The 23,746-nt window shown below is 42.8% G+C and overlaps 1 protein-coding gene across 4 annotated transcripts; it reads right to left on the bottom strand.

The window, feature by feature from the left end:
- Positions 1-132: 132 nt before the first annotated feature.
- On the bottom strand, positions 133-22,847 carry pum1 (pumilio RNA-binding family member 1). 4 transcript variants are annotated; one of them, XM_068728448.1, is made up of 23 exons: positions 22,760-22,847; positions 18,727-18,899; positions 17,128-17,250; positions 16,646-16,714; positions 13,853-13,958; positions 12,588-12,781; positions 12,135-12,307; positions 11,772-12,036; positions 11,405-11,498; positions 10,719-10,817; positions 10,462-10,604; positions 9,862-10,000; positions 9,521-9,655; positions 8,738-9,088; positions 8,352-8,594; positions 6,611-6,881; positions 4,994-5,123; positions 4,670-4,804; positions 3,827-3,964; positions 2,935-3,060; positions 2,609-2,730; positions 2,268-2,460; positions 133-1,863 (listed from the first exon to the last, which is right to left on the bottom strand). In XM_068728448.1, the coding sequence occupies exons 2-23, from the start codon at positions 18,886-18,888 to the stop codon at positions 1,732-1,734; spliced, it is 3,543 nt and encodes a 1,180-aa protein (XP_068584549.1). In that variant the 5' UTR covers positions 18,889-18,899; positions 22,760-22,847; the 3' UTR covers positions 133-1,731. The 4 variants fall into 4 exon arrangements, with proteins under 4 accessions (XP_068584549.1, XP_068584551.1, XP_068584550.1 ...); XM_068728450.1 differs by having other exon boundaries at positions 8,789-9,088; XM_068728449.1 differs by having other exon boundaries at positions 13,853-13,955.
- Positions 22,848-23,746: the final 899 nt, after the last annotated feature.

Here is a 23,746-nt window from a genome sequence, read left to right as displayed (position 1 = left end):
ACTCGGTGCAGAAACATTCATTCAGATGGCTAGAATAGAAACTAAGGCACAGATTCTGATCCTCTCTTTCAGAGTAGAAACGGCAGTGCATCTGCTGCGTATCAATGATGCAATGAAGCACACTTGAGACGGTTACATTTTCAAAGTTTTTTTTGTTCAGTTTGGTTTCAAAATAAAGATCACACAATTGTTTAGAGACAATCTACAACAGGAGTTACAAAAAATAGTTGCCCAGGCAATAAGCATACACAGGTTCTGTTAACTATACACATATGGTTACAGGTGTGCTCGTAGTAAATATACACAAGGCTGCTCCAAATGTACACCGCGCTGTGGCGGGCTGCCTCTCTCACCCAAAAGGACATGGACAGTATGATACAGAACTTACAGCACTAGAGAAATGCCAAAAAACACAAGAATCTTCTCTGTACAATCCATGGGTTTACCCCTCTGAAAACAGTCATGAATAAGATAGGGTTTGGGGGGGTGGGGGGTAAATGAGTAAAAGTTATTTCTCCCACCCAGCCAACATACCCATACACATGACACATTTCATGGGGCAAAGCATTCCTATAAAAAGATCTTTTAAAAAAAAACAAAAAAACCAAAAAAAAAAACAAAGAAACCATCAACATAAACCAGAAGACACCACTAAGTCTAACAGAACATGTCCAATTGGGAGTCAGTGGGAGGTCGACGTCTTAAGTTAAGCAGTGACGAGATAAAGATAAAACCAAGCGTGGCGAATCTTTGTACAAGTACTACGCTGTATAGAAAGGGCTTTTCAAAACAAAAATTTGATATTACAATTTACAATATACAACAACTCATATGTCACAACCAAGGAGGTGAGAATATACACTGAAATGCACAGGGTTTTTTTTCTAGGATTTTTTTCAGTGGAGCTTTTTCTTCTTTTTCTTCTCATACCAAAAAGGGTGGTAAAGCACTTTTACATTACAAGGGTTTACAAATGTACAATTATACAGTCAGAAGTATGTGGTCACTACTAGGATACATTATAGATACAGATTCAACATCAAAAACCAGAAAAAACTACAAAGTTTTATATATATATTTATATATATATGCAAAGGTCTACACCAAGTATACACGTTATATTTATAGAAGCAAGACCAGAAAACGAATCTCCCATGCTAAATGATCTGTCTGCTGGTTAGCTGATGGCGCGTGTGTGTGTGTGTGTGTGTGTGTGTGTGTGTGTGTGTGTGTGTGTGTGTGTGTGTGTGTGTGCTCATCTATGATTCTGTGACGTCGGACTAATTAAATACTCGTTCCATCTCGTAGTGGTGAATAGGACACTAGGATTGTGTGTGCAGCAGTAGCAAAAGGTGAAATGATTTTTGAGTTTACCAGAAAAAGAAAAAAAAGGACATGAAAGGAAACGAAACATACACAAAAAAAAAAGGAGGGAGTGGAACGATGAGCGGAACGGGTCTCACCTCTCTCCACTCCCTGCCCTCCTTCCCTCACTCCCCCAGTTCAGTGGGCCTGGTGGGCAGGTGGGGGAGGGGCATCAATATCTGACAAAAACTAAGGCTGCCTGTGAGCAGGATTTTTTTTTTTTGGGGGGGGGGGGGGGGGGGTAACGATGCCCTCTGAAGGGTCAGACAGTAGGGTGGGGCTGGTAGACATGACAGCTCAAGGAGGATGAGGTTAAGGGAGGATCAGGTGGTAGACGATGATTTCAGGGTGGAAGTGGAGGGGGGTTTACATGATGCCATTGGGAGGGCCACAGAGAGGACCCAGGTCAACGCCGTTCTTCATGTAGTACTTCTCCAGCTTGGCCAGGATGTGTTTTCCATACGTGTACTTCCTCAGGGTGGAAATGTGAGGGCGGATCTGTGCAGACACACAAGTTAGACATGTTCAAATTGGATATGGGCAGTGTGCATCGCATCGCATGCGCACACACGCGCATGCGCACACACACACGCACACAGCTCTACCACAACAGCAAATCACCAACACCCATCTATTTGGAAATCAATGATCACACTGAATGCAGTGACCTTGTTAAGATTTATTGAAGTGCAGGCAAGTGAAAGAATTCTGACAAGAGACATGCTCCCGGTCCTCTCATTAACTATTTTAAAACGGCTGAACCAAGCTGATCATGTCAATACAGTATCACATCTGTCTAGTGCAAGATTTCAGTTTATACCACCAAAATAATTCTAGTGAAAACATTTTGGAACAACCTCCATTATCCCAGCATGTGTGAAGACCTTGTTCTTTCCACCCACCTTGTGCATTACAATCTTGCGCTGGGTGGGCTCAGCCACGTCGATCATCTTCTGCACCACGTAGTTGGCGTACTGGTCCTTCATCATGGTGTATAAGGCACTGTGGGGGCCCTCAGTCAGGCTGCACACCTCATCTATCAGCACGGCCCTTTCTGCCCGTGACGCATGGGTCACACACTTCTCCACCACATTACTAAAGACGGGAAGGGAGGGGCGGGCGTTAAGGTGCATTTAAAAGAAGAGAAAGAAAAAAACGTCTGGCTGCAATTGCGGAGAAACAAAAGAAACATGTCTCAAAGAAGGTGGGGACATGAAACTGAAACCTTGAGTTGGTTCTTTACCTGGCAAACTTGTGCTGGCTGAGTCCCAGTACATTGCCTCTGATTTCCGCCACTATCTTGCTCTTATCTTCAGCTCTGCCATGCTCCAAAACGTGCTGGATCACATAGTTGCCATACTGGTCCTAAATAAAACAAAACCACACGGACACATTGACTAAAACGTGAGGACACCAGCTGGTGCTTCTGACGTCACATCAAACACACAGCCAACTTCAAAAATCTAGACAGAGAGAGGTTTTCTTTAAGCCAACTTCTCTCAACTGTCTCTACAAAAACATAACCGGCAGAGGAAGAGAGACGGCAGTGAGTGCTAGTGTGTGTGTTACCTGCACCAGCTGCTCCGTGTGTTGATGGAGCTCCTCCAGTATAGGCAGCGTCTGTTCTTGAAGGCAGTGTTCGAGAATGCGCTGAATGACTCGGCAGCCATAAGGGTGAGTGGAGAGGGCAAAGACCTGACACACACACACACACACACACACACACACACACACACACACACACACACACACACACACACACACACACACACACACACACACACACACACACACACACACCTTATTCATGACGTACACCAAGTGGTCCTGGAGCTCGGAGAGTTGAACACGGCACTAATTCACCGTGGTTCAAAATGCTTTTCCCTTAAGGCACAGAATGTCTTGGGGATTAGAGCACCAAATGATCATAGGCATACTTTCACACACTCCTGCAGGGAAGGTGAAGGCACATTCCTGACATGCTTTCAGCTACACAAAGAAATTCAAGCCATAGTGTGGAAAACATGCAGTGACACAACATTCAAAATGTGTGAGGAACAAAGAAGCATCCAGAGTGACTCCTCAAACCTGAAACCTTTCATTAGCATCAAACAAAAAGGCACATGCACAGACACCTCTTTCTTTTGACACGTTATGCTAATGTACCATTTAGCTAGCAGATAGAAGATGGCTGTTGCCGCTGGGCTGAGGTTTCTGTTGCCATGGCAACGCCCCCCACCCCCCCTCCCCGTCCCAGGAGAGGACCGAGTAAGTGTGTCTGTGTACGTTGGCGGTGACAATATGCTCGCTGCCTCAAGGCAGCAGCGTCAAGTGTATGTGTGCAGACGTGCAAAATGTATGCGCACGTGCGTGTGGCTGTCAGCCAAGCACCCGGCAGGCTTCCAGTGATTGAATGTGGAAATATTTTTTCAGAGAGCGCTGCTCACAGAGGGGGACCCACCTGTCCCTTAAAGGCGTCTATGATGAAGTGCAGCGCATGAGGCTGGACACACTCAATGCACTTCTGCACCACGTGGTTACCGTTCTGGTCCTTCACGCACTTCAACACGTGGCCGTCCAGCTCCCGCACCATCTCGCTCTGTAGGGGAGGACAGCATGTGGAGAGGGACATGTAATTGTTTGTCAGGAATCAAATATGGCCTGAAAGCATTTCCCCCAAACTCTCCCTCATTTTTCACGGTGTCTCGTAGCCCAACAAATAAAAGTGGGATTGAGCAGTTGCCCTGGAGATTCTATTGAGGTCCATTAAGGAGAGATGGATACCTTTTTCTCGTTCTCTCACACACAAACACACTCACTTACCCCGAAACCACTGAATTTAAGCACAACTTGTCCTGTTGATATTTAGCTAGATTTATCTCAACACCTGCAGTTCAACATTTGCATATAAACTGTGGTATCATTAGCCTCATTCATCGTTGATGACAGAGTGCCTGTGAGGAACCTGCTGCTACACGAGGCAGCTCCAACATAAAACCCATAATGTAGATGAAAAATGCCACATCAGCGTAAGGAGCCCACCTCGTTATTGATACTGTATAAACAGGAATTAGTGATCCATGAGCAACGCAACCTCATTCATGACTGAATTATGAGCACATGGACAGTAGTCATGTTTCAAAGAATATTTAGCTTTTTTTTTTCTTTTTTTTTTTCTTACAGTGATGAGCCACGGAACAGTTATAGCAGGAAAGGTTTAATTAAGGTTGTTTTAGTACAAAAGGTACAATCTGTTTCCATTGTTTATACTTTCATACAGTGCAATGAGAACCGGTGTACTTACAATGACCTGCTGATCAGAGGGGATGAACTCCAGAGCTTTCTGAATGACCCTGCAGCCGTACATCTGCAGGGCCAGAGACAGCACATGACCTCGGATCCTCTCTGCCAGAGCCAGCTTCTGGTCCAGGCTGCCAAACTGAAACAAACACACATACACAAAATAACCTTGTAAATCCTCTAATCCATTTGATAAAACATGACACAATACCATGTATATTACACAGCCACACAGACCACAGAGGACATGACAATCCAGTGCAGGTCTAGAGAATCAATGACTCAGACGTCCTCATAAATCATTGTACACTTTGGTTATCCGACTCGCCTCAAAGAACTTCTGGATGACATAATTTCCAAAGACATCCACCATTAGCTGGTAGGCCGCCTGCAGTATCTCACTGAAGACGAGCTGGCGCTCTGCTGAACTGGCTCGCTCCAATTTCAACTGGATAAACCTGTTTGAGACAGAGAGAATAAACAATATATTAACCGCAAATATCTCGTTTGGTTCTTCAATTTAATTTCCTTGGCTTTTGCAATTTATAAAAGCCTCATGACAAAAGTATACAGCCTACTCAGTAAATAAAGTGCATTCACAAAGTTTGGATGAACTTGAAGACAAAGACTAATAAACACGGCAGACAGTGACGGAGCAATAAAGTGAAACAGATGTACAAAGACAGAGAGAGCTGCTTCTAAATCTTTAACCTGAGGGAATAATAAGACAAAAGGAGATGAAATTCAGAGACAAGGAGAAGAAACCAAGTAGCCTGTGAGGTGAAGTGATGGATGCCAGGCAAAAAGCAGAGATAAAAAAAGGACAGTGATGTTGAAGAGACTGTAGAATGAAAACGTCTGGAATGTGCAGACTGAGCGTCACGGTGTATTAATAGATAATTTCAGTGGGAAAGTGCATCTGCATCTGAGGCAGGGCTGGTTCAACCCAGGCAGACCCAGACACCCGGACCCCAGAGTGGCCTGTACCTCAGAGTTTATACAGTCAACACACTCAGCTGGAGAACCAGTGTTGACGGCTGCATTATTTATGCAGACTTAGGGTCTTTAGAGTTGAGCAGAAGTTCATGTAACTATTTTTCCATGCAGTCTTGGAGAGTATTAAATATGATGGATGTGGGAAAACAGCCTGGTATGGTAACTTGTACAGTTCAAATCAGATTGCTCCACACTAATATGAAACTGATGGGGGTTAAAGATGACTCGCCCCTCCAAACTATCTATGAGCCATTTATTATCAGACAGAACATAGTGTGGGATCCAACTCTTCTCTACTCAGAGTTACAGCTCTTACCCCCCAGTAGAAGATTCAGGGTCCCCCAGAGCAGGCTGAACCGTTCAACTGAAAGATTTATTCCTGCTTTAAATCCATATTTCTATTCAGAGGCACAGAGTTACATACTCTATACTGAGTATGAACCTGAAAATATGACAGTATAGTCATGTATAGAGCCTGAGGGCTGTAACTTTAACATTAGCAAAGCCAGCCTGTTCAGTCTGTGTTGAACATAAAAGGAAACATGAACTTGATCAGGGTTGTTTTCCCAAACTAACTTAAGGCTCCAATACACAGATTTTGGGATGTCCAAGATGAAAGCTGAAAAATTGTGATGAAAATGTAGTGAAATCTTTGTTGCCATCTAAAATTGGCGGTCCTAGAATGCACCAAGACGCATCCACTAAAACACAAAGATTTGGTGACCAAAGAAAGTGTTGACAGTGTCAGAAATCTAAAGGGGCACTCACACATGAGTTTACTGGTCGTGGTTAGTATCACTCAGCATGGAAAAACAGCTTCATGTCTTTGGAAGAGCTTTGTCAAGTCTAAGAAAATACTCAATTGTCATTTTTGGTGGCCTGTGTTTTACTGACATGGTTTTGATCCGTCTACTTTAGGTTGAAGTAACATCTGCGTGTGTGTGTGTACCTGCTGCCATGCTGGTCCTGGCTGAACTCCATGATGTGACCTGCGATGTCTCTGAGCTGCAGGTTGGGGTAGCGGTTGTTCCTGAAGTCCTCCAGCAGGCGGCTCCGGCCTGACGGCATCACGTCCGACATGCCATAGCGTAGCCGTGACGAGGGGAACAGTTGACTGCTGGGTGAAAAGAGGGAGGAGCCTGAGCTGGCGGCGCTGCGGTACTTGGCCTCTGCGCCCGGAGCTGCAGAAATGAAGCGCCCACTGCCATTGGTCAGGCCTCCTGTGGGAGTCAGACAGAATAGGGAAGTGATTGGCAGAACTGGCACTGTTCAAATAGTCCAATAGTGCTCAGACTCGAATCAACAAAAGCTCTTCAATCAGAGGAAATCTCACACTAATAATAGGCCTGAACCAAAAAGCCAAGACCATGCAAATACACATATATACACACACAAATACCAGAGAGGAAGGGACATGCACAGTTTAATAAAGGCAAAACAAGTCAGTGGACAAGTATTTTAAATTCGCTCTTTTTCCCTACAGTTTTCCATGGTGCATGGTAGCAGGCGGGGAATGAATTTCTCTCTTGCACTGTATTTTAAATGCTGCTGCAATGATTACTTGCATGGGTTAACATGGATAATTTTTTTTAATGAGATGAGACTGCAGTACTAACATTTTGAGATCATGAAAATAATGTTAAAGCTCTGCAGCACAGAAACATAGCACTGGATGGCAGCACTGCCTCAAATATTAAGAAGGGCAACACTAAGAATTATTATCCCTTACTGTATCTAACTGCATTAGATTGTGTTTACGTTTTAATGACATTGATTCTAACCTATGCATTTAAAAGTCAACACACATAAAACCTGGTGGTAGCTAAAAACGTGTCTTAGGTTTTGTTTCTGGTGGAGGGGCATGACTTGTAAGTTGGTGATGTATACAAATATTCCAGTTAAGAGTCTGTACACAGTGTAGTTAAGGATATCAGTTTCCTCCCTTCAAAAGCTGCTATTTACTGCAGTTCACATCTGTATAGTAACACATCTCCAAAGACTTTGCCAAATCGAGGTAATCAGTTGCTCTGTGATTATGAAGCCTCGACTCGGCTCTGTCAGTTTGTCTGATTGTTGTTTCATCACAAGCAAGTGTTACACTTCACTCTGCCAACTGTCAATCATGGGAACACAGGCAACAAAATCTGCCAGTAATTAATCCCTCAAAATATGCTGGCTAAAAAAAGCTGTTGTCACATTTTAGTTTGTCAGTTGATGGTGTCTGTTGATTTTGAGCTAGATGGGACCCATTTAGTAACACTTGTTAAAAACAGAAACAGTGTAAATGTTAACATCTAATTACATCTGATGTGAATGATAAATTCGTTGGCTCGGAGACTACACCAGGACATCTCAACAACGTCCCGTTTAGGCCTAATATTAAGAGATGATGCATGTGTTGCCTTTCAACATCTAACCAAAGAACACAGAGAGGTCCATGTGTGCTTCAATGAACTGTTGCTGCAGTGAGGCTCAGGGAGTCTTTACAGCTGTGTCCTACACATGCTCATAATGAATAGAAAATAATGGGACAAATGACAGGCGTGGTGGATCATAGTGAGTATATTCTGGCTTTGTGTTTGGCAAAAGAGCACCATGTCCATAGAGTAGGTATTGCAGTGGCATTATTGTGAGACAAAAAGGAATCAATGACATTGCTAACCTCAATCAATTGAATCAAAGACACTTACCAAGATTGAGGTTGGAGGAGGAGCTGTGATTGGATAGGGAAGGCGGGGGTGTGAGGGAATGGGAGGGGCCTTGGTTGGGTAGGGGCATGCCCACGGGGCCAGGTGAAGGACTAAAGCCCAAGGTGCCGTTATAAAAGCCTCCATGGCCAATCGGGGTGAGGCTGGAGGGCGTGCGTTTGTACAGCTCACTGTTGCCTGTCAGGGAGTCCCGCCGGGAACCACTGCCTCCACTTGAGTTGGCCACTAGAGGGAGACAATGATGAACATTAGATCAGTGACACGTTAATGGACAGATTTATTCTTTGTTTCACCATTAACAGCTTAATTTTGGTGCAAACCACTTATATTTAATAAAAAAAGATTAAAAAAAAATGCAAACAACTGACCGCTTTGATAAGTCTCCAGCAGTAGACTCCGTGGGAAAGGTGTAGTCCTACCTGCAGTGCCGAAGCCTCCGAGCGTCGCCCCCAGTGTGGCACCGAGGGAGGAGGAGGCCTGCTGGCTGAAGCCCAAGGAGGCAGAACCTGGTCCTGGCTGGCCAGAGCCTTGTGAGAAAAGGGAGGAACTCTGGGAGGAGGAGCTGAGGGAGGAGGATCCATAGAAGGAGCTTCCTCCCAGAGCACCACCAGGGCCACCCTGCTGTTGAGGCTGCTGGGACGTCATGGCACGAAACGGACCGTTGGCCCCGCCGCCCAGACCACCATTGGCACCACCTGCGGAGGCTGCTGCTGCTGCAACTGGAGGGGGAGACAACACAAGGAGTTATTATACAGGTTCCCTTTCTGTCCTTTCTAACAACTCTGAGTAAATAGACAAATAAACGGTAAAATTAATGTAATTTGACAACGTTTCTTTCGTAAATTAGTGGATTTCTTTAAACCATTTACAATTTCATGCATCATCTCAAATATTAATACAAACACATTTTTCATACTCAATTCACATCAATAACACTGATTCACAGGAACTCATGGGAAAAATCTACGGCTAGGTTTGAAGGTACCATCTCATAATCTCTTCTGGTTGAGTGGGACATTCAAAATAAGTTTCAAAAACTCAATGTGCAATTCGTTGTTTTGTGTGCATGACGTCCTTGTTTGTCCTGTTGGCAGGAGGGAACAACAGAGACAGGACAAACTTTTAAGGCTCTGGGTACGTTGCCGTCTTACCTGCTTGTGCTGCGGAGGGAGATATGATGACGGAGGCAGGGGCCATGAGGCGGACAGGGCCACTCCGACCTCCAGTGTTGACCACGAGGGCCCCTGTCTGATCATAGTAGGCTGCGGGGGCCAGGACTGGGTAGCCTGAGAAAGAGACAGTAGCAGATGATTATTTAGAGTAAACCTACATTGATTTTAGCACATCCTTTCTTTCACGTAGCAATGGCTGTTTGTGGGTGATTTCAGCTGTCACTGATTGAACTGTTTCATAATTAAGATATCTGGAAATCATGCTGTAATAGCAAATGTAACTGGATTTGTTGGGAGTTTTTGCTGAGTAACATACTCACCGGGGACTCCTGCTGCTAGCCCCTGCCCAAAGGCAAGGGCAGAGTTAACTGCTGCTGCTGCAACCAGCTGGTCATTCTGCTGACTCTGTTGGCCTTGGCTGGGGGTCAAAGGACGTTGGTTTCCCCCGCCACGCATCACCTTAATAAAGAGGAAGACAAATGAGAGCCATTTGAATTGTCATCAATATGCAAATTAATTCTAAAACAGTGCTCCAAAATCTGTTCCAAAGCAGAGAACCTGTGGTACGCTGCAGACATAACTTTCTATCACGTTCACATTCTCTTCTAGTTAATATCTAATGTGCCCACACAGAAAGACAAATGGAAGCATGTAATAAATAGCCAGGATGGGAGAGCATTCCCTTTATTAGCGTATATGAGCAAAGCACGAGTAAATAAACAGCAGTTGGAAGAAACATTTCCTGCTGATTGGTTTATAACAGTCACGAGATGCAAAGAGGTTTCTGCTTATAGACCCAAGTAGAGCAGCAGTCAGACTGAATGCAAATTTCAAACTGGCACAAAAGGAGCGATCTGACAGAAACCACTTGAGCCAATGAGAATCAGCATGCCAGTTCTTTTGGCGAGCAACCAACTGACCTGCTGCTGGTTCTGCTGGCCCTGGTTTGCCGCCTGCTGATTGGCCGAGTTGTTGGCTGCAGCAGCCTGCTGCTGGAAAAGGTTGGCAGGGTAGACCCCCCAGGGGGTCACACCGTAGTACTGGGGAGGCATCACTGCCGGACCTGGGCCCAAACAAATACAAAAAGATACAGGTGAGATAGGTGTTTATGCGTGTCCTCGCTGTGGGAAACTAATTAACATGGAGCAGTAGGTCCATTTCTAAATACGGGTCTCACCGAGTGTAGCTGCTGCTGCTAGTCCGGCTGCGTAGGGGTCTGTCCCTGGTGGAGCAGCACTGATGATGTAAGGATTGGGCACAAATGCTGGAGCCAGACCTGAAAACACATGGAGAGCCAAAAGGTGAACCAGGAACAAAAGGTTTTCTGTAACTCATGGAATAAACTCACTCCTAGAATGAAGTTTTAACACATATTAACCACTTCAGGATTTATTCTCCCAACACCGCAATTTAGATTCTAATTAAAATACATTTTTAGTTTAGCACATGACCAAAATATTTCAGAAAGATTCTTGAGGCTAGTTACGCTTTAATTGCCTTTGAGTAAACCTAAAAAATATTAACCGGGCATTAGTTACCATTTGACTGCAACAACATGTAGTTTTTTGCAACGTCTGTGTTCTTTTGCAACGTCTGTGTTCTTTTGCTCCAAAATGAAAAACTTAAAATTGCAGCACCCACTGAGTCACTGTTGAGTCACTAGGACAGACCAACAAACGTATGAAATTCCTGCAAATATAATGATTGTTTATAGTGATATATGGTGTTATGTAGTGATCCATCGCATTCCCATCACTATTAAACTAGTGAGTAAAATGTTATACATCAATAAGAATGATGAAGAAATAATTTTCATAAACTTTGTGTGAGTTAAAGAGAAACTTAGACAGTGTTGTCTCTTACCAATGTGAGACTGCTGTGCTGCTGCCAAGGCGTACTGCTGTTGCTGGGCTGCTGTTAACTGCTGCACTGCTAGGGCGTTGTTTCTCTGAAACAACTGCAAAGGCACAACGACAGGTTAATAACACTCTAATATCACGCAGAGCATCCCATCAATATCGTAGTAGGAGACTAGATATCGTAATATGGCTGTGTTGTCTTTTCCTGGCTGCATTTACAGTTAAATTATGTAATTTCCTGAACTTACAAGACCGCTCTATCATTTGTGTTTACCCCCTTAGTCATATCCACACTACGATGGAGGTATTTTCTCCCAGCCCTAATGAAGAGCTAATGACAAAATGTTTATATATTATTCTCTGCCTCTCACCTGCTGCTGGTTGGCGTAATCAAATAAGCCCACGGTGGGCGCAGAGTCCATGGGCATCTGGGAGTTGTAGTCAAACTGAAGTGGCTCCATCACCGACTCCATGGGGTCCATGGTGACCCCACCTTGTTCCACGCCAGAGAAGTCTTCAGGAGGTTTGGGGCCTCCACCACCTCCCAGGGGTGTCATGCCATCAGCCCCTACACCCCCAGGACCTCCAAGCAGGTCACCCTCAGGACCAGGGACCGGCATGTTGCCTGGGGGACGACTGCAGAGAGGAGGAGGAGTTCAGTTTACACCTAAAACGCTGCTTTTAAAACAAGACGCATTTCAAGTTGCAAGTGTCTCTTTCACGCCGAGCCCTACCCAAACTCTTTGACATCGACGTCAAGGCCGTTCTGCACGGGCAGCCCGTTGGGGTTAATGACGTCGTTGATCACGTCAGCTTCAACTTCTGTCAACTCCTTCAGTTTCTCTCCTTCAAATGTTGCCTTTGGCTTCTCCCTCTTCTCCTCCTCCACCTCTCCATCCCTCTGTCCCTGTGTGATGGAGAGAACAGAAACATAACAGACAGTGAAAAGCTGAAAGATGTGACAGATGGCAAACACAAACGGTGCAGAGTGTGGAGGACAGACTGACATGGACAAGGTGAAAGACCTCTCCCTTTTTTGACAATCACAGGCTGACAGAGGAGAAGCAGTGAGGGAAAACCGGCAGATAGGGTGTTGAGGTTATTGACGGTGTGATGCTGACGTAGTGTAAGAATAACGATGATGCAGAGGGGAAAAGTGATTAGGAGGAAGTCTACTTCAGACTTACATACGGTCCTTTTCGGAGGCAGGAATCCAGTTTGTCAGCTGGCGAGGAGGAGAGGACGTACTCCACCATGCTGACTCCCAGCCCTCCGCTTTCGGAGCGTGGTGACATCACCGAGCCCACCCCGACTTCACCACCGCCATGGAAACCTTGCCCTGGCCGACGGGACACCATGATTGGCTGAGACACGGAGTGATCTAACGTGGTAGGAGGAGGGACCGTTAATAACATGCATGAACAGCTTCACACATAAGCACGACAAACATGATCATATTTTACATTCTAGATATTTTTTTTAAGTTATCACACTAAGTAAAAACTGCATTTGTTGCATATTTCATCATCCAAACACATCAGACTGTATTTTCTGAGACGGTCTGAATGTTCCCACATCAGATGGTGACAGATGGCCGAACTACTTCAGTGTTTCACATTAATTACCTAGACTGTGGCAAGTCAATAGTCTATTTTACTCCGCCATAGTTTCAGAATTAGCCATAAACATTTTTATGCTTCTCAACACTGGGCTATCCGTGTGCATTTCCTCTGCAGCGGTGCGCAGCGACCGGCTCAGACAGTGAAAGTGGCTTACGACTCCGTTGTCTGCTTTACAGCACCCCTCCCCCGGACTGTGCTGCTTCCTGGGCCGTGAACTTAATGCCCCCCCCGGGGGGGGAGTGACATGTTGGGGCAGACTGTCCTCAGTAACCAGTCTTGGAACACAGAGCCGTCTCGTTAACAGTGCTTTGTGGTTGTGACCTATAAACAGGTGTTTCCATGCAAGTCGTATTGGATCATCTTTTTGTCTTTTATTAGACTTTAATTATACCAGTCTAATTATAATCCCATTGATGGGTTATAGACCCCTGGGTTTTGAATTTCTTCTGTTACAACTTTCTGTTCGTTTTTTGTAATCGTCACTATTGCCTACAGCTGCAATGGGATTATCTGAATTGCCTTTACTGAGGTTTCTTAAAAATAATTTCCACTTATGGGCCTAGGTGTGTTTTGAAAAGGTTCTCTTTGTCTTCTTGGCACACGGACCGGGTCTGAACTGGGTCTTGGACAGTTCAAAACTCAAACCTCATCATCTGGGAGAACATACCGGTGATTTTTGACATCAGCGTTTCATTCTTAGAAGAATCTAAATATGTGTCCAACACCACGCTTGTTCTGGTGGTTTCTTGATGTCCTTGTGAAACAAACCTGCCATGTTGATTAACAGCCTACTGTCTTCTATCACAAACCTAAGTCAGACTGGTGTATACCTGAGGCCCCCCATGCACTGTCCCTCCACTGGTCCAGAAAGATCCCTTTTGGTCCGTCCTTCCCAGAGTCATCTGCCTCCCAGAACTTCTTGCCAGTTAGCATCTGCTACAAACACAAGAGAACAAAGACAAGGTAAAAATAGTTGCACAGATATTGCAAGCACATGGCAGGATGGGCAAAATGAGAACAGATCTGCACACAAATGATTAGATTGTATAACTTGTCATGTGAGCAGAAAGGTCACAGGATAATCTTCAGAATGTCTTTGGTTTTTATTTTGGTGTTAAGCTGCCAGTGATACACACATATGTTGCAGGTACTTTGAGCCCTGACTGCACCCCAGACAAACAAAAACAGGCCAGCATTACTAGATAAGTGCAGCAAAAACATAACACACTACCACCAGTGTCAGTTCCTGACAAGAATTCTGAATTTTGTTTCAGTCATTTCTTGAAATGTGTGATTAGTTTAAAGCAACAGTGTGTAAAATTTAGGGGGATTCATCAGCAGAAATGGAATATAATGTGTATAATGACTAGAAACTAAGAACCTTTGTTTTATTCATCTTAGAAAAAGCTATTTGTATTTACATAGGAAGCAAGTCCTCTACCACGTAGTTCACCATGTTTCTACAGCAGCCCAGAACGGACAAACACTAATGGACACTTTAGTGTATTGATAAGCCCCGACATTACTGGTGCTTTTTATTAGTACTTTTTAATATCTCACTCACTCACTCACTCACTCACTCACTCACTCACTCACTCACTCACTCACTCAGAGAGAGAGAGAGAGAGAGAGAGAACGTGTGGCTACATTTTACTCAAGTAGATGCTGACAACAAGTAAGAGATATATTATCAGCATTTTATCAAAACGTGGTGAACGAGCAGAACATAAATCTGCAGAAATGAACAGTTTTCAACTTTTTGGCGAGCAGCCGTCCATCCTCGTCCACCGCAGGTAACGTTAGCGATGCTATACGGCATTTTCTGTTCAGAATAGTTCAATAAAAGAAAGCTAATCACTTCGCTAATTGTTTAGCTGTGAATGTATTTTAAAGATTTTGGGAAATTCTTGTATTGCTGCTCAAAAAAACACTTTGTATTCAGACAAGAATAATAAAGCAATGTCGACTCCCATTTTAATTGCATTTTTTTCGTACAATATATTTGAAAAAAACGATAAAAGTATCGATAAAAGTACTAGTATTGATAAAATTCTACTGATTCCCATCAATACTCGCACACTGTTCCTTTAAAGTCACATATTAGTCTTTTTGTTTTGGTCAAGATTCAGTGAGTGAAACTCAGATTCAATTTTAGTATAATTTCAGTCACGACGGCCAACAATGACAGCGATTATGAAACACAGTGGCTCCGGCCGAAAAGAAAAGAAAAATGTCATGTGTTCATGATGAGGTCACGTTTTTATATAGCCTGCCTATCAATTGTTTTCGAGGTCAATAAACACAGACAATATTTGACCGTAATTTCTGGGGGACACTGAAATCTTTCAGGACTGGCTTCATTGTTTTCTAACAGAAACCCTGAATCAGAGGAGAATCTGGCTGCTCCAGCGAGCCTCCATCTCTGTCAGACTTTACACCAGAGTAACCTCATCTGTTGCATTGGTTATTGTTAAATGGGTCACAGACACTCGTTTATCCTTAATAGTAGCCTACATTTTAATATTGTCTGTTAACAGTTAATGCACATTTAATGAGGGTCAGCTATTGGTCAGAAATAAAATTAAAAAAACTAAACTGTGCGGCGTTTGTTCGCCGCACAGACAACTATTTCGTCTCATCTTTACTTGTCTGGTCATAATGAACAAAGATTTGAAAAAACAACAACATTTTTTTCCATTTATGTCAACTAATACTTATCAAAAATGGTATTTACAAAATGATCACTGACTTCAACAACTGAAGCCAGTATCGAAAAGCAACCACAAAAAAACCCAATTAGGGCCCATTATTAAAAAGCTTTTTGTTCTGTATTTTTGAATAGTTTTAACTAGTTCTGAGTGTTTGGACTCTGGGAGACTCAATCAACTCATCAGCAGCTTATTTGAGTTTCTCTCCATAACGCTCTTCACTTTCTATCAGTCAGCACCTTTCTCACATTGAAAAAAGGACCGTTTCTGTAAATATGATCAATATCTTCTGGCAACAGGAAACTCTTCGTTGCATAGGAAGTCAAAATCTGATAATATGTGTGAACTGATCTGCCATTTCGAGGTTATTTTTGTAACATGTTACTACATCCCATTACAGATGTATTTCAGTCCATCGCAGCCAAACAATATTCACCAAATACGAGAGGCAAAAACAAAACGTAAATCAGCACTAAGTTCAACGTGCCATAACTATTTGTCGGCAATGGTCCAACTCTAACAGAAGTACTGAGTTAACTTTAAAAATCACTTCAGCGTCGCCTCTTCTCATCTTTCAGAAGAAAGTCTACTTTTGACAGAAAGGCCTTCAAGCGAGCAACTGATTTCTTATTCCTTGGATTTCCTGTAATTCAAAGTTGACTCTGTGAGAAATCAAGCTCAACAGCAACCATACGTTTGTTCAGCCAGGTGCCCAAGTCACAAAATACATGTCAGCGAATTTCATGCCAAATGTTGACATATAATTTGACCCTTTAAAAATCCAGTGCTTGCATACTGTGAGTAACCACATCCCAAAATGCTCCATTATCAGATGACGTATTAAAGCTAGAGGGTCACATAAGTCACCTTCTTCTTGACCATAGACCACCCTGAACATCAAACATGGTGGCTCACCTCTCCCATGGCGCGTCCCTCCAGAGCCAGAGCCTGAAAGTCATGGTTCAGCTCGTCCATGGATCGCACCTGCAGACAGAGAGCCGGGTTATGTGTCGCATACTCAACTAATGTATAAACATAAACCCAGCTTTAATTACCCATGTTAATTAGTAATTGCCCTCATAGATGATTGACAGAACAGTAGGTTATACTAAAATGTAAAGTTTTAAATAATTAAGAGATTATTTAACTGGCACTGATTAAAACATGTATTGTGTGTGACTTCTAAATACTTTGTTTCCCTCAACACTTTCCCATGACAGCAACCACAGTATTTTGTGAAAAAGTACTGTATTTTTGTATATGGCTAGATTTTATGGTTACATAAAGTTTTCTCTGTATAACTGTTTCTGTTACTTTGTACCAGCATACAGTAGTATCTTTGAAAATACAGCAACAACATCAGTGTTCCAACTCGTACAACACAAACACACACACACCTGGCTGTCATGGATGTTGTCTCCAGTGGGCCAACGATGTTTGCCGGGTTGTTCACCGTGCTGCCGCTGGAAGAAATAGTCCACCATGGCATCATCCTGGGAACGTCCAGCACCCGCCACACCCTTAAAGACACGTAAACACAGAGACGCACATTATGCTGTAATTACTAGGAACGGTAACTGGCAGACAACTTGCAGATATAGCCTGGATTTTAAGTATCTATTTACCAAGTTTTACAGAGTTGATTATTTACAAAAACACGACAAACTCAAGCATGCCTACATTCAAATATATGTGGAACATACAATTAAATGTAATCCAATTGCATCGCCAAATATATGTTGAATGTATCTTGTCAATCAAATACCAACAACACAACAAAATGTGATTATTTAATATTCTTAGCAAGATTATTTTAAAGTCTCTGTGCTCCAATGAAATAAGCAAATCATGAAAACAGCACCATTGGTTGAGGTATTTAGGCCACATCCGCTCTTCTAAAACTCAAATACATCCAAAAAAGAGGCAGAATTTTTTTTTGCTGGCAAACTGAAGTTGACTTCCTCTCTTACTCATTTTGAGGGTGAACAAAAAGTTCTCCACAACACACTATCATCAAGGAATCAGTCAACATGCTCTGGAAACAGCTGGGCTTTGTCGTTTTCTTTACACGTAGAGCGTGCAGTAGAACAAGTCACCACGACATCCTTCAATCGCACTTAATTGCTACTTCAGATCAACTGGATGTTTTTTCTTCCACAGTTAGTCGTAAAAAATGCTAACCTTGTTATCAAGAAGCAACATTTTAGAAAATACTTAACAGAATATCCTTACAGTGAACTGAAGCTGAGACACTCCTAATGCAGTCTGGTATCTGAGTTGTGGACTACACTTCAGAGGACACTGTAGATAATCTTGATTACATATTTAATAACACAGCTAGCCCGCCTGACTAGCAACAAACATGACAAGCTAAAGCTGTCCTTCATAACATCATCACCGTCCAGAACTTTCTTTAAAGCTGACAACAGGCTTTTAAAATAGGTGTGGCTAACTTAAGACTAACTTAACTAGAGCTTCAAAATACAATTTTCAATCATTTATCAGTTATTTTTTTAATTGCTAATCAGCTCTACCTCATGAAATCATCAAAACCAACGATGATAACCCAACTCATACAGTTTAGCTAACAGCCAACAACATGGCAAATTGGATGCAGTCATTTTCTATTTTTATGATCTGCAGACAATGACATGTATTGTTGCTAATAGTTGTTTGACAAAGTTAATAGACATCTACCTTTTCACAGACTCTTACTGACCGTAAAAATTGCAGCCATTATTTGGTAGTTTTGAACTGTACGGATACTTCTTTCACGAGGCTAACATGATGCATGCTCAGTCACGAGGGCTACTGTGGTTTAACATTTTGTGATGTAAACAAATAAATGGAGGGATTGTGAGATGGCTTGCAAGAGGAGAATCCAAATGACTATGAATGACACTTCAGCACAGAATGGGCAACCACATGTTGCATAAAACAGATGTTTGTCAATTAATGACTGAAATATGTTAAGATGTCAAGGTGGTGGGCTTTACCTGCTGGCTAGGGGGTGTGGCCTGAGGGGTCTGCCCTGTTGGAGGGGCGTGTCCTCCGCTGCTCAGCACCACAGGCATGCTGGGAGATGTACTTCTATGGTGGGGGCTGAATGAATCCTGCCAGAGCACTGCTTTCCTCTTCAACACACACACACTGCTCATTCCACCACAGCCTGTGCAAAGAGAAACACATCATCCGTCATTCAAACAATGAATAGTAATGAAATTAACAGTAAAATCATTACCATTGCAAACATAGGATTTATAGGAGAGCTGTTGCATTGACTGTGTGACTTTTTGCACACGTTTAATTGTACCTAATAAACTGGCACGTGAGTGTAGTTTAAAACCTGTGGTGACAACATAAACCCTGTCAGAGTGATTCAGCAAGTCACACTAATATTTGTAACTGTCCAGCAATAACACAAGTATCGAGAACTTGAGCCAGATCACACTCTAGTAGCCAACAAGGACAATCTATGACCCATGTGCTACAACCATACTTCATTAAACAAAAACTTGTGGTGGCAGTCTGACAAGAATAAATATGTAGTAAAACAAATGGGTCATCTAATACAAAAATGGTTCATGATCACAGTTCAGGGTCAGTGTTGCTGTTCTATGAATATCTCAATACATCAGTCCTACAGGAATGAAAACAGTAAACACACAGTCATCTCATGTAAATGTACCTCTCACATATGACAACTTCATCCCACACCAGAGATGCAACAGATATCTAAACAAATACTGTGCATTGAACTGGTTTTCATGTCAAACTACACTCAGCTGTCTGTGTATTGCATTTCTAATACTTTGTCCTTCCTGATTACATCAGTGAGGGTAGACTAAATATTAGAAACACCTCTCAGCGTACTGCACACCAATTCAACAGCACCACAAACTACAACCTCAGAAATAACTATAAAAGGCTGAATCAATACCTCTCAAAAGCCAGAACATTATTAGTTAGTTAGTTTGTTAATTATTTTTTGCAGTGATGGTGTATTAAATAGTTTTAGTTATTACACAGCTTTGTTGATCTCTGTTGATGGGTCAATGACAGCACTCTATAGACTTATTTCACAATAACAATCCGCTGCTATGGACACAGTTCTTTAGCGAAATCAATACAATCGTTTTATAATCAATAAAAACATTTTTTTATAATATTTTGTGTCAAATTATTGATTTCTTAGCAAGTGTAATAAGCAGGAACATCTGCAGCAAGTGGGTCATTATGTCGAAATTAACCCCGACATGAAGCCAGGTGTTGATCCTCCCTTATGGAGGTGTACCTAATGAATCGACAACCGATTCTATACAGCAAGATGCAACTGACTGAGTAACATCACCCGTCAGGCATTGTATCCACAAATAGCAGAGGAGAATACAGATATTTTCACCCCAGGAAAACACTACACAGCTCACTACTAATAGTCCACCTTTGGTTGAAAATGGCCTAAATGAATGGTGAAATTGACTAATGTAATGACTATTTTGCATGAAGAACTGCATATTCTGAAGTACAGCACCAATCAAATGTAAATTGTTTTATTAGTTTAATCCAAAATACACTATGAAATTTGTAGGATGCAGATAATATAATCATACAGTAGGTCTATCATTCTTGGGGCAAAGTGATTGGCCATCTACCATTAAAACTACTTAAGTGGTGATAATCAGAAGGAAGAGAAGAGAGCAGGATGAACAGCTACCGATATAAACGGAGAATCCCTTCACAAGCCAGCCCAGGGGGCAGGTGATATAACTTCTAACCTACCCATCGGCAGTCAGCATGACATATGTAAACTTTATTCTACTGCTGTATGTGGGGCACTTAAGTGAATATATGTTAAATCAAATGAACAGGGGTTTGGAAATGTATTCATTTTTTACGTACGAAACATAAAATGTATATTCTCTCCTCAAAGCCATCAGACTCCAGTCAGACAACAGTGAGATCATCGCTGATCGCCGTACAACGCACTTCATTCCAACTCAACAGAAACAAAATGAAACTCATCAACCTCGTCTTTGTTAGTATTTCCACTGATATCAAAAGAAAATAACCACCATAACATTTTCTGTTGTTTGCTAATCCCGTTACTTGTGCCGACCGTGACGTTGATCGTGAGAAGAGTATATGTTATGCACCCTGAAAATACAGTTTGGACATTTGTCCCAGTGATCTGCATATTGGTCACAAATGTGTTACACTTCTCTCGTTCAAGATGTTCTATCCACAGCAGTTTGGTTGTTATGAAAACCTGTAACAGCATGGCTTTGGGTGGGAGGTGGTTGCAGATCAGTGCTCATAGTAGAAGTTCACACCGTCAAAGCCGATATGTCATAAGAAGACATACTCAGTTGCATCCAGATAAAACAAATGCAGTCTAATATATCAGTCCTGTAACAAATCTTACTCTCATGAGGATTCAAGTGTACAGCTTTGTTGAATTTAGGTGTTTATTCAACCTAATGGCCATTTTGAGGGCTGCTGTTTGTGGTGCATTTTACTGAGATATGTCTCTAATTTTTATTTTCTATAAATGAGGGTAAACTCAAATATAAAAACACCTCAGAGTAACACAATTAAGTCCAACAGCACCACAAACTACACCCTCCAAAAGACAGCATTACTATAAACTACGTATTCCAGTTTAACAGGAATACATAAGTGTATTGTGTAAATGGTAAACTATTTAAAAGTAGCAGTAAATTTGCACAAGGGAGGTTACCGGTATTATTTGCCAAGAGATTGAGACAAACTAGTGGTGGGGGGGGCTGTCATATAACCTGGGTAAAGGGTGGTGGGCAGATTGTCATGTGAGCAATGATCAACCAAAGAAATATGCAATGTGTCTTTGGTGGTCATGGCCAATATGAGCAAAACAACCTCAGTGGTTTTCAGCAGGAGGATATAATTTGTGTTTTACAACCTGTCCTTAACCAACAAGCTCTAATCTCTCTGTTAGAATGACCAGTTTCACATTAATGTCCCTACAGGCCATGAGGAAATTACACTTCTTTTTTACACCGAGCCATATACAGCAATTAACTTTGCCATGTCTGACACTGAATCTTCAAACGCATGCAGCTTTCTCTCAAAGTCTGTTGAAACCACCGTGCAACACACCACCTCCATAAAAGACAAAAAACACCGGCAAGGTAACAACAAACCAGCTTGCCAAGCGTGCGTTTTCCTGCTCCACTCTTCATTGAGCAACAAGGAAATAATAGGTCTGTATTTCCTCTGCTTACAGCTCGAGATCAGGCAGAGAAACACCCGGAAATGCACAACACACTGTGGGCCATTCCCCGAAGAGTAACGCACACGGCGTGTTAGGCACCATGCTCCATAATGTAACCGGGTTAATCGTTATTCAATACCGGGGATCAAACCACCGCATACCGGGCACAGACAGGGGTGTGACAATACTAGCAGACAACCTGCAGCTAGCAGCAGATACCGTTAGGTGTCTCAACACAAACATTTTCCTCTTTAACAGACATGACACAACTAAACCAAAAGGGCATCATAATGTAGAAGCTCAGGGAAAGAGGTATCCACGGTTTCATTGCCATGCATCTGCGTCCACTAACGGCAGTCTCGGATGTATTGTGATGGGTTCACTGCCCATGTCTACCAACAATAACACGGCCTCCAGACACAAGCTCGGGCGAACCGGTGGACAAACACGGGCTGCACGCACTGTTTATAACGGCGACAATGGTGCACCAACATCCACGACCCTCTTATTAATAGACACCCAGGAGGTCTCTACCTGTGTGCCCAGCCTGCAGCCCATTGACGGGGATGCTAACAAAGGCCCGAGAGCTGTCTGGAGCGGAAGACCCGACACAACGGGAGGAAGGAGGCAGGCAGCAAAAGAAGAGGCACCCGCCTCTACCGCTCAAAATACTCCCCGTTTTTAGCCCCTCTCAGAACTGTCATTGCAACAATACCCGCACTGCTGCGTTCATAAGGAATGTCCCGTGCTACCGCGACCGGGGAAAAGGTGATACTCACCGGCGGAGAGGGAGGATGGACGCGGATTTCAGCCCCAGTTTCTCTCTGACACCCCAGGCTTTCACTCCGACAACATGGCGGCTCAACGGAGGAGCAGGCGAGAGCGCTGCATGATGGGAAGGCATGAGAGGAGAGCGTGCGGTTCATTGCGCCAACCGGGAGGGGAGGGAGGGTCATACCAGACCGATCCCTTTGTTGTGTAGTCTATTTCTATTGAGGGGTGTATTCATTATGCGTTCTGTTTTCACTTCATTCACGTTATTTGTTCAATGGAGTAAAACAAATTACGTCACCAAATTAAACTGCAAAAACCTACAAGATTTAGTAAACGGCAAAAAAATAAAAAAAAATGTATATATGTCACCACAGGGCGTTAGTGGTACTTGCATTAGAAAACACTGTAAAATACAATGACGTTATCTACTTTTATATGGGTGTATGACGTGATTTCGTCGGCGGCAGACTGTACACAATGTACCGGGGTCTCTCCGGTAACGAGGTGCTGCTGCACGCTCCGTTACACCTCCGGAATGTAAGAGAGGATGGTGTTATAATAGCAGCGGGTCATCCAAATAACTAAAATACCCCCTTTTGGCTTTTTGGTAAGGTGCCAGTGAGGCGACCCCGAGATGCGCGCCCCAATCCGGTGTGAGGGTGACGTAATGCACCTAGATTGTGGCAGGCCTAAGAAAATTTGTGGTAATCATATGGAAATATTTAGTACAGGCTCCTGAACATACTTGTGTGGTCCTGTGATATTGGATTAAAAAGCCTAAAGTGCATTCATATAAAGCATGCATATATAAAGTCACTGTTAATGTTGTACTTACATAGAAGTTGAGACGGGAAGTATGAAATTAGTTTGACAATCGGAACATTAACTTAATAATATTAAAATTATCTTAAATGAAAGGGTCACAGTGAGCTCACTCTTTAGCACTACACACATAATATAAGTCCATTTATGAGTATCATAGTGTTATTTTT

The sequence above is a fragment of the Cebidichthys violaceus genome, unplaced genomic scaffold (assembly GCF_023349555.1).
Source record: "Cebidichthys violaceus isolate CVI_PGR_0920_01 unplaced genomic scaffold, fCebVio1.0.p SCAF_42, whole genome shotgun sequence".
NCBI lineage: Eukaryota > Metazoa > Chordata > Actinopteri > Perciformes > Stichaeidae > Cebidichthys > Cebidichthys violaceus.
This window is presented reverse-complemented; position numbering and strand designations above follow the sequence as displayed.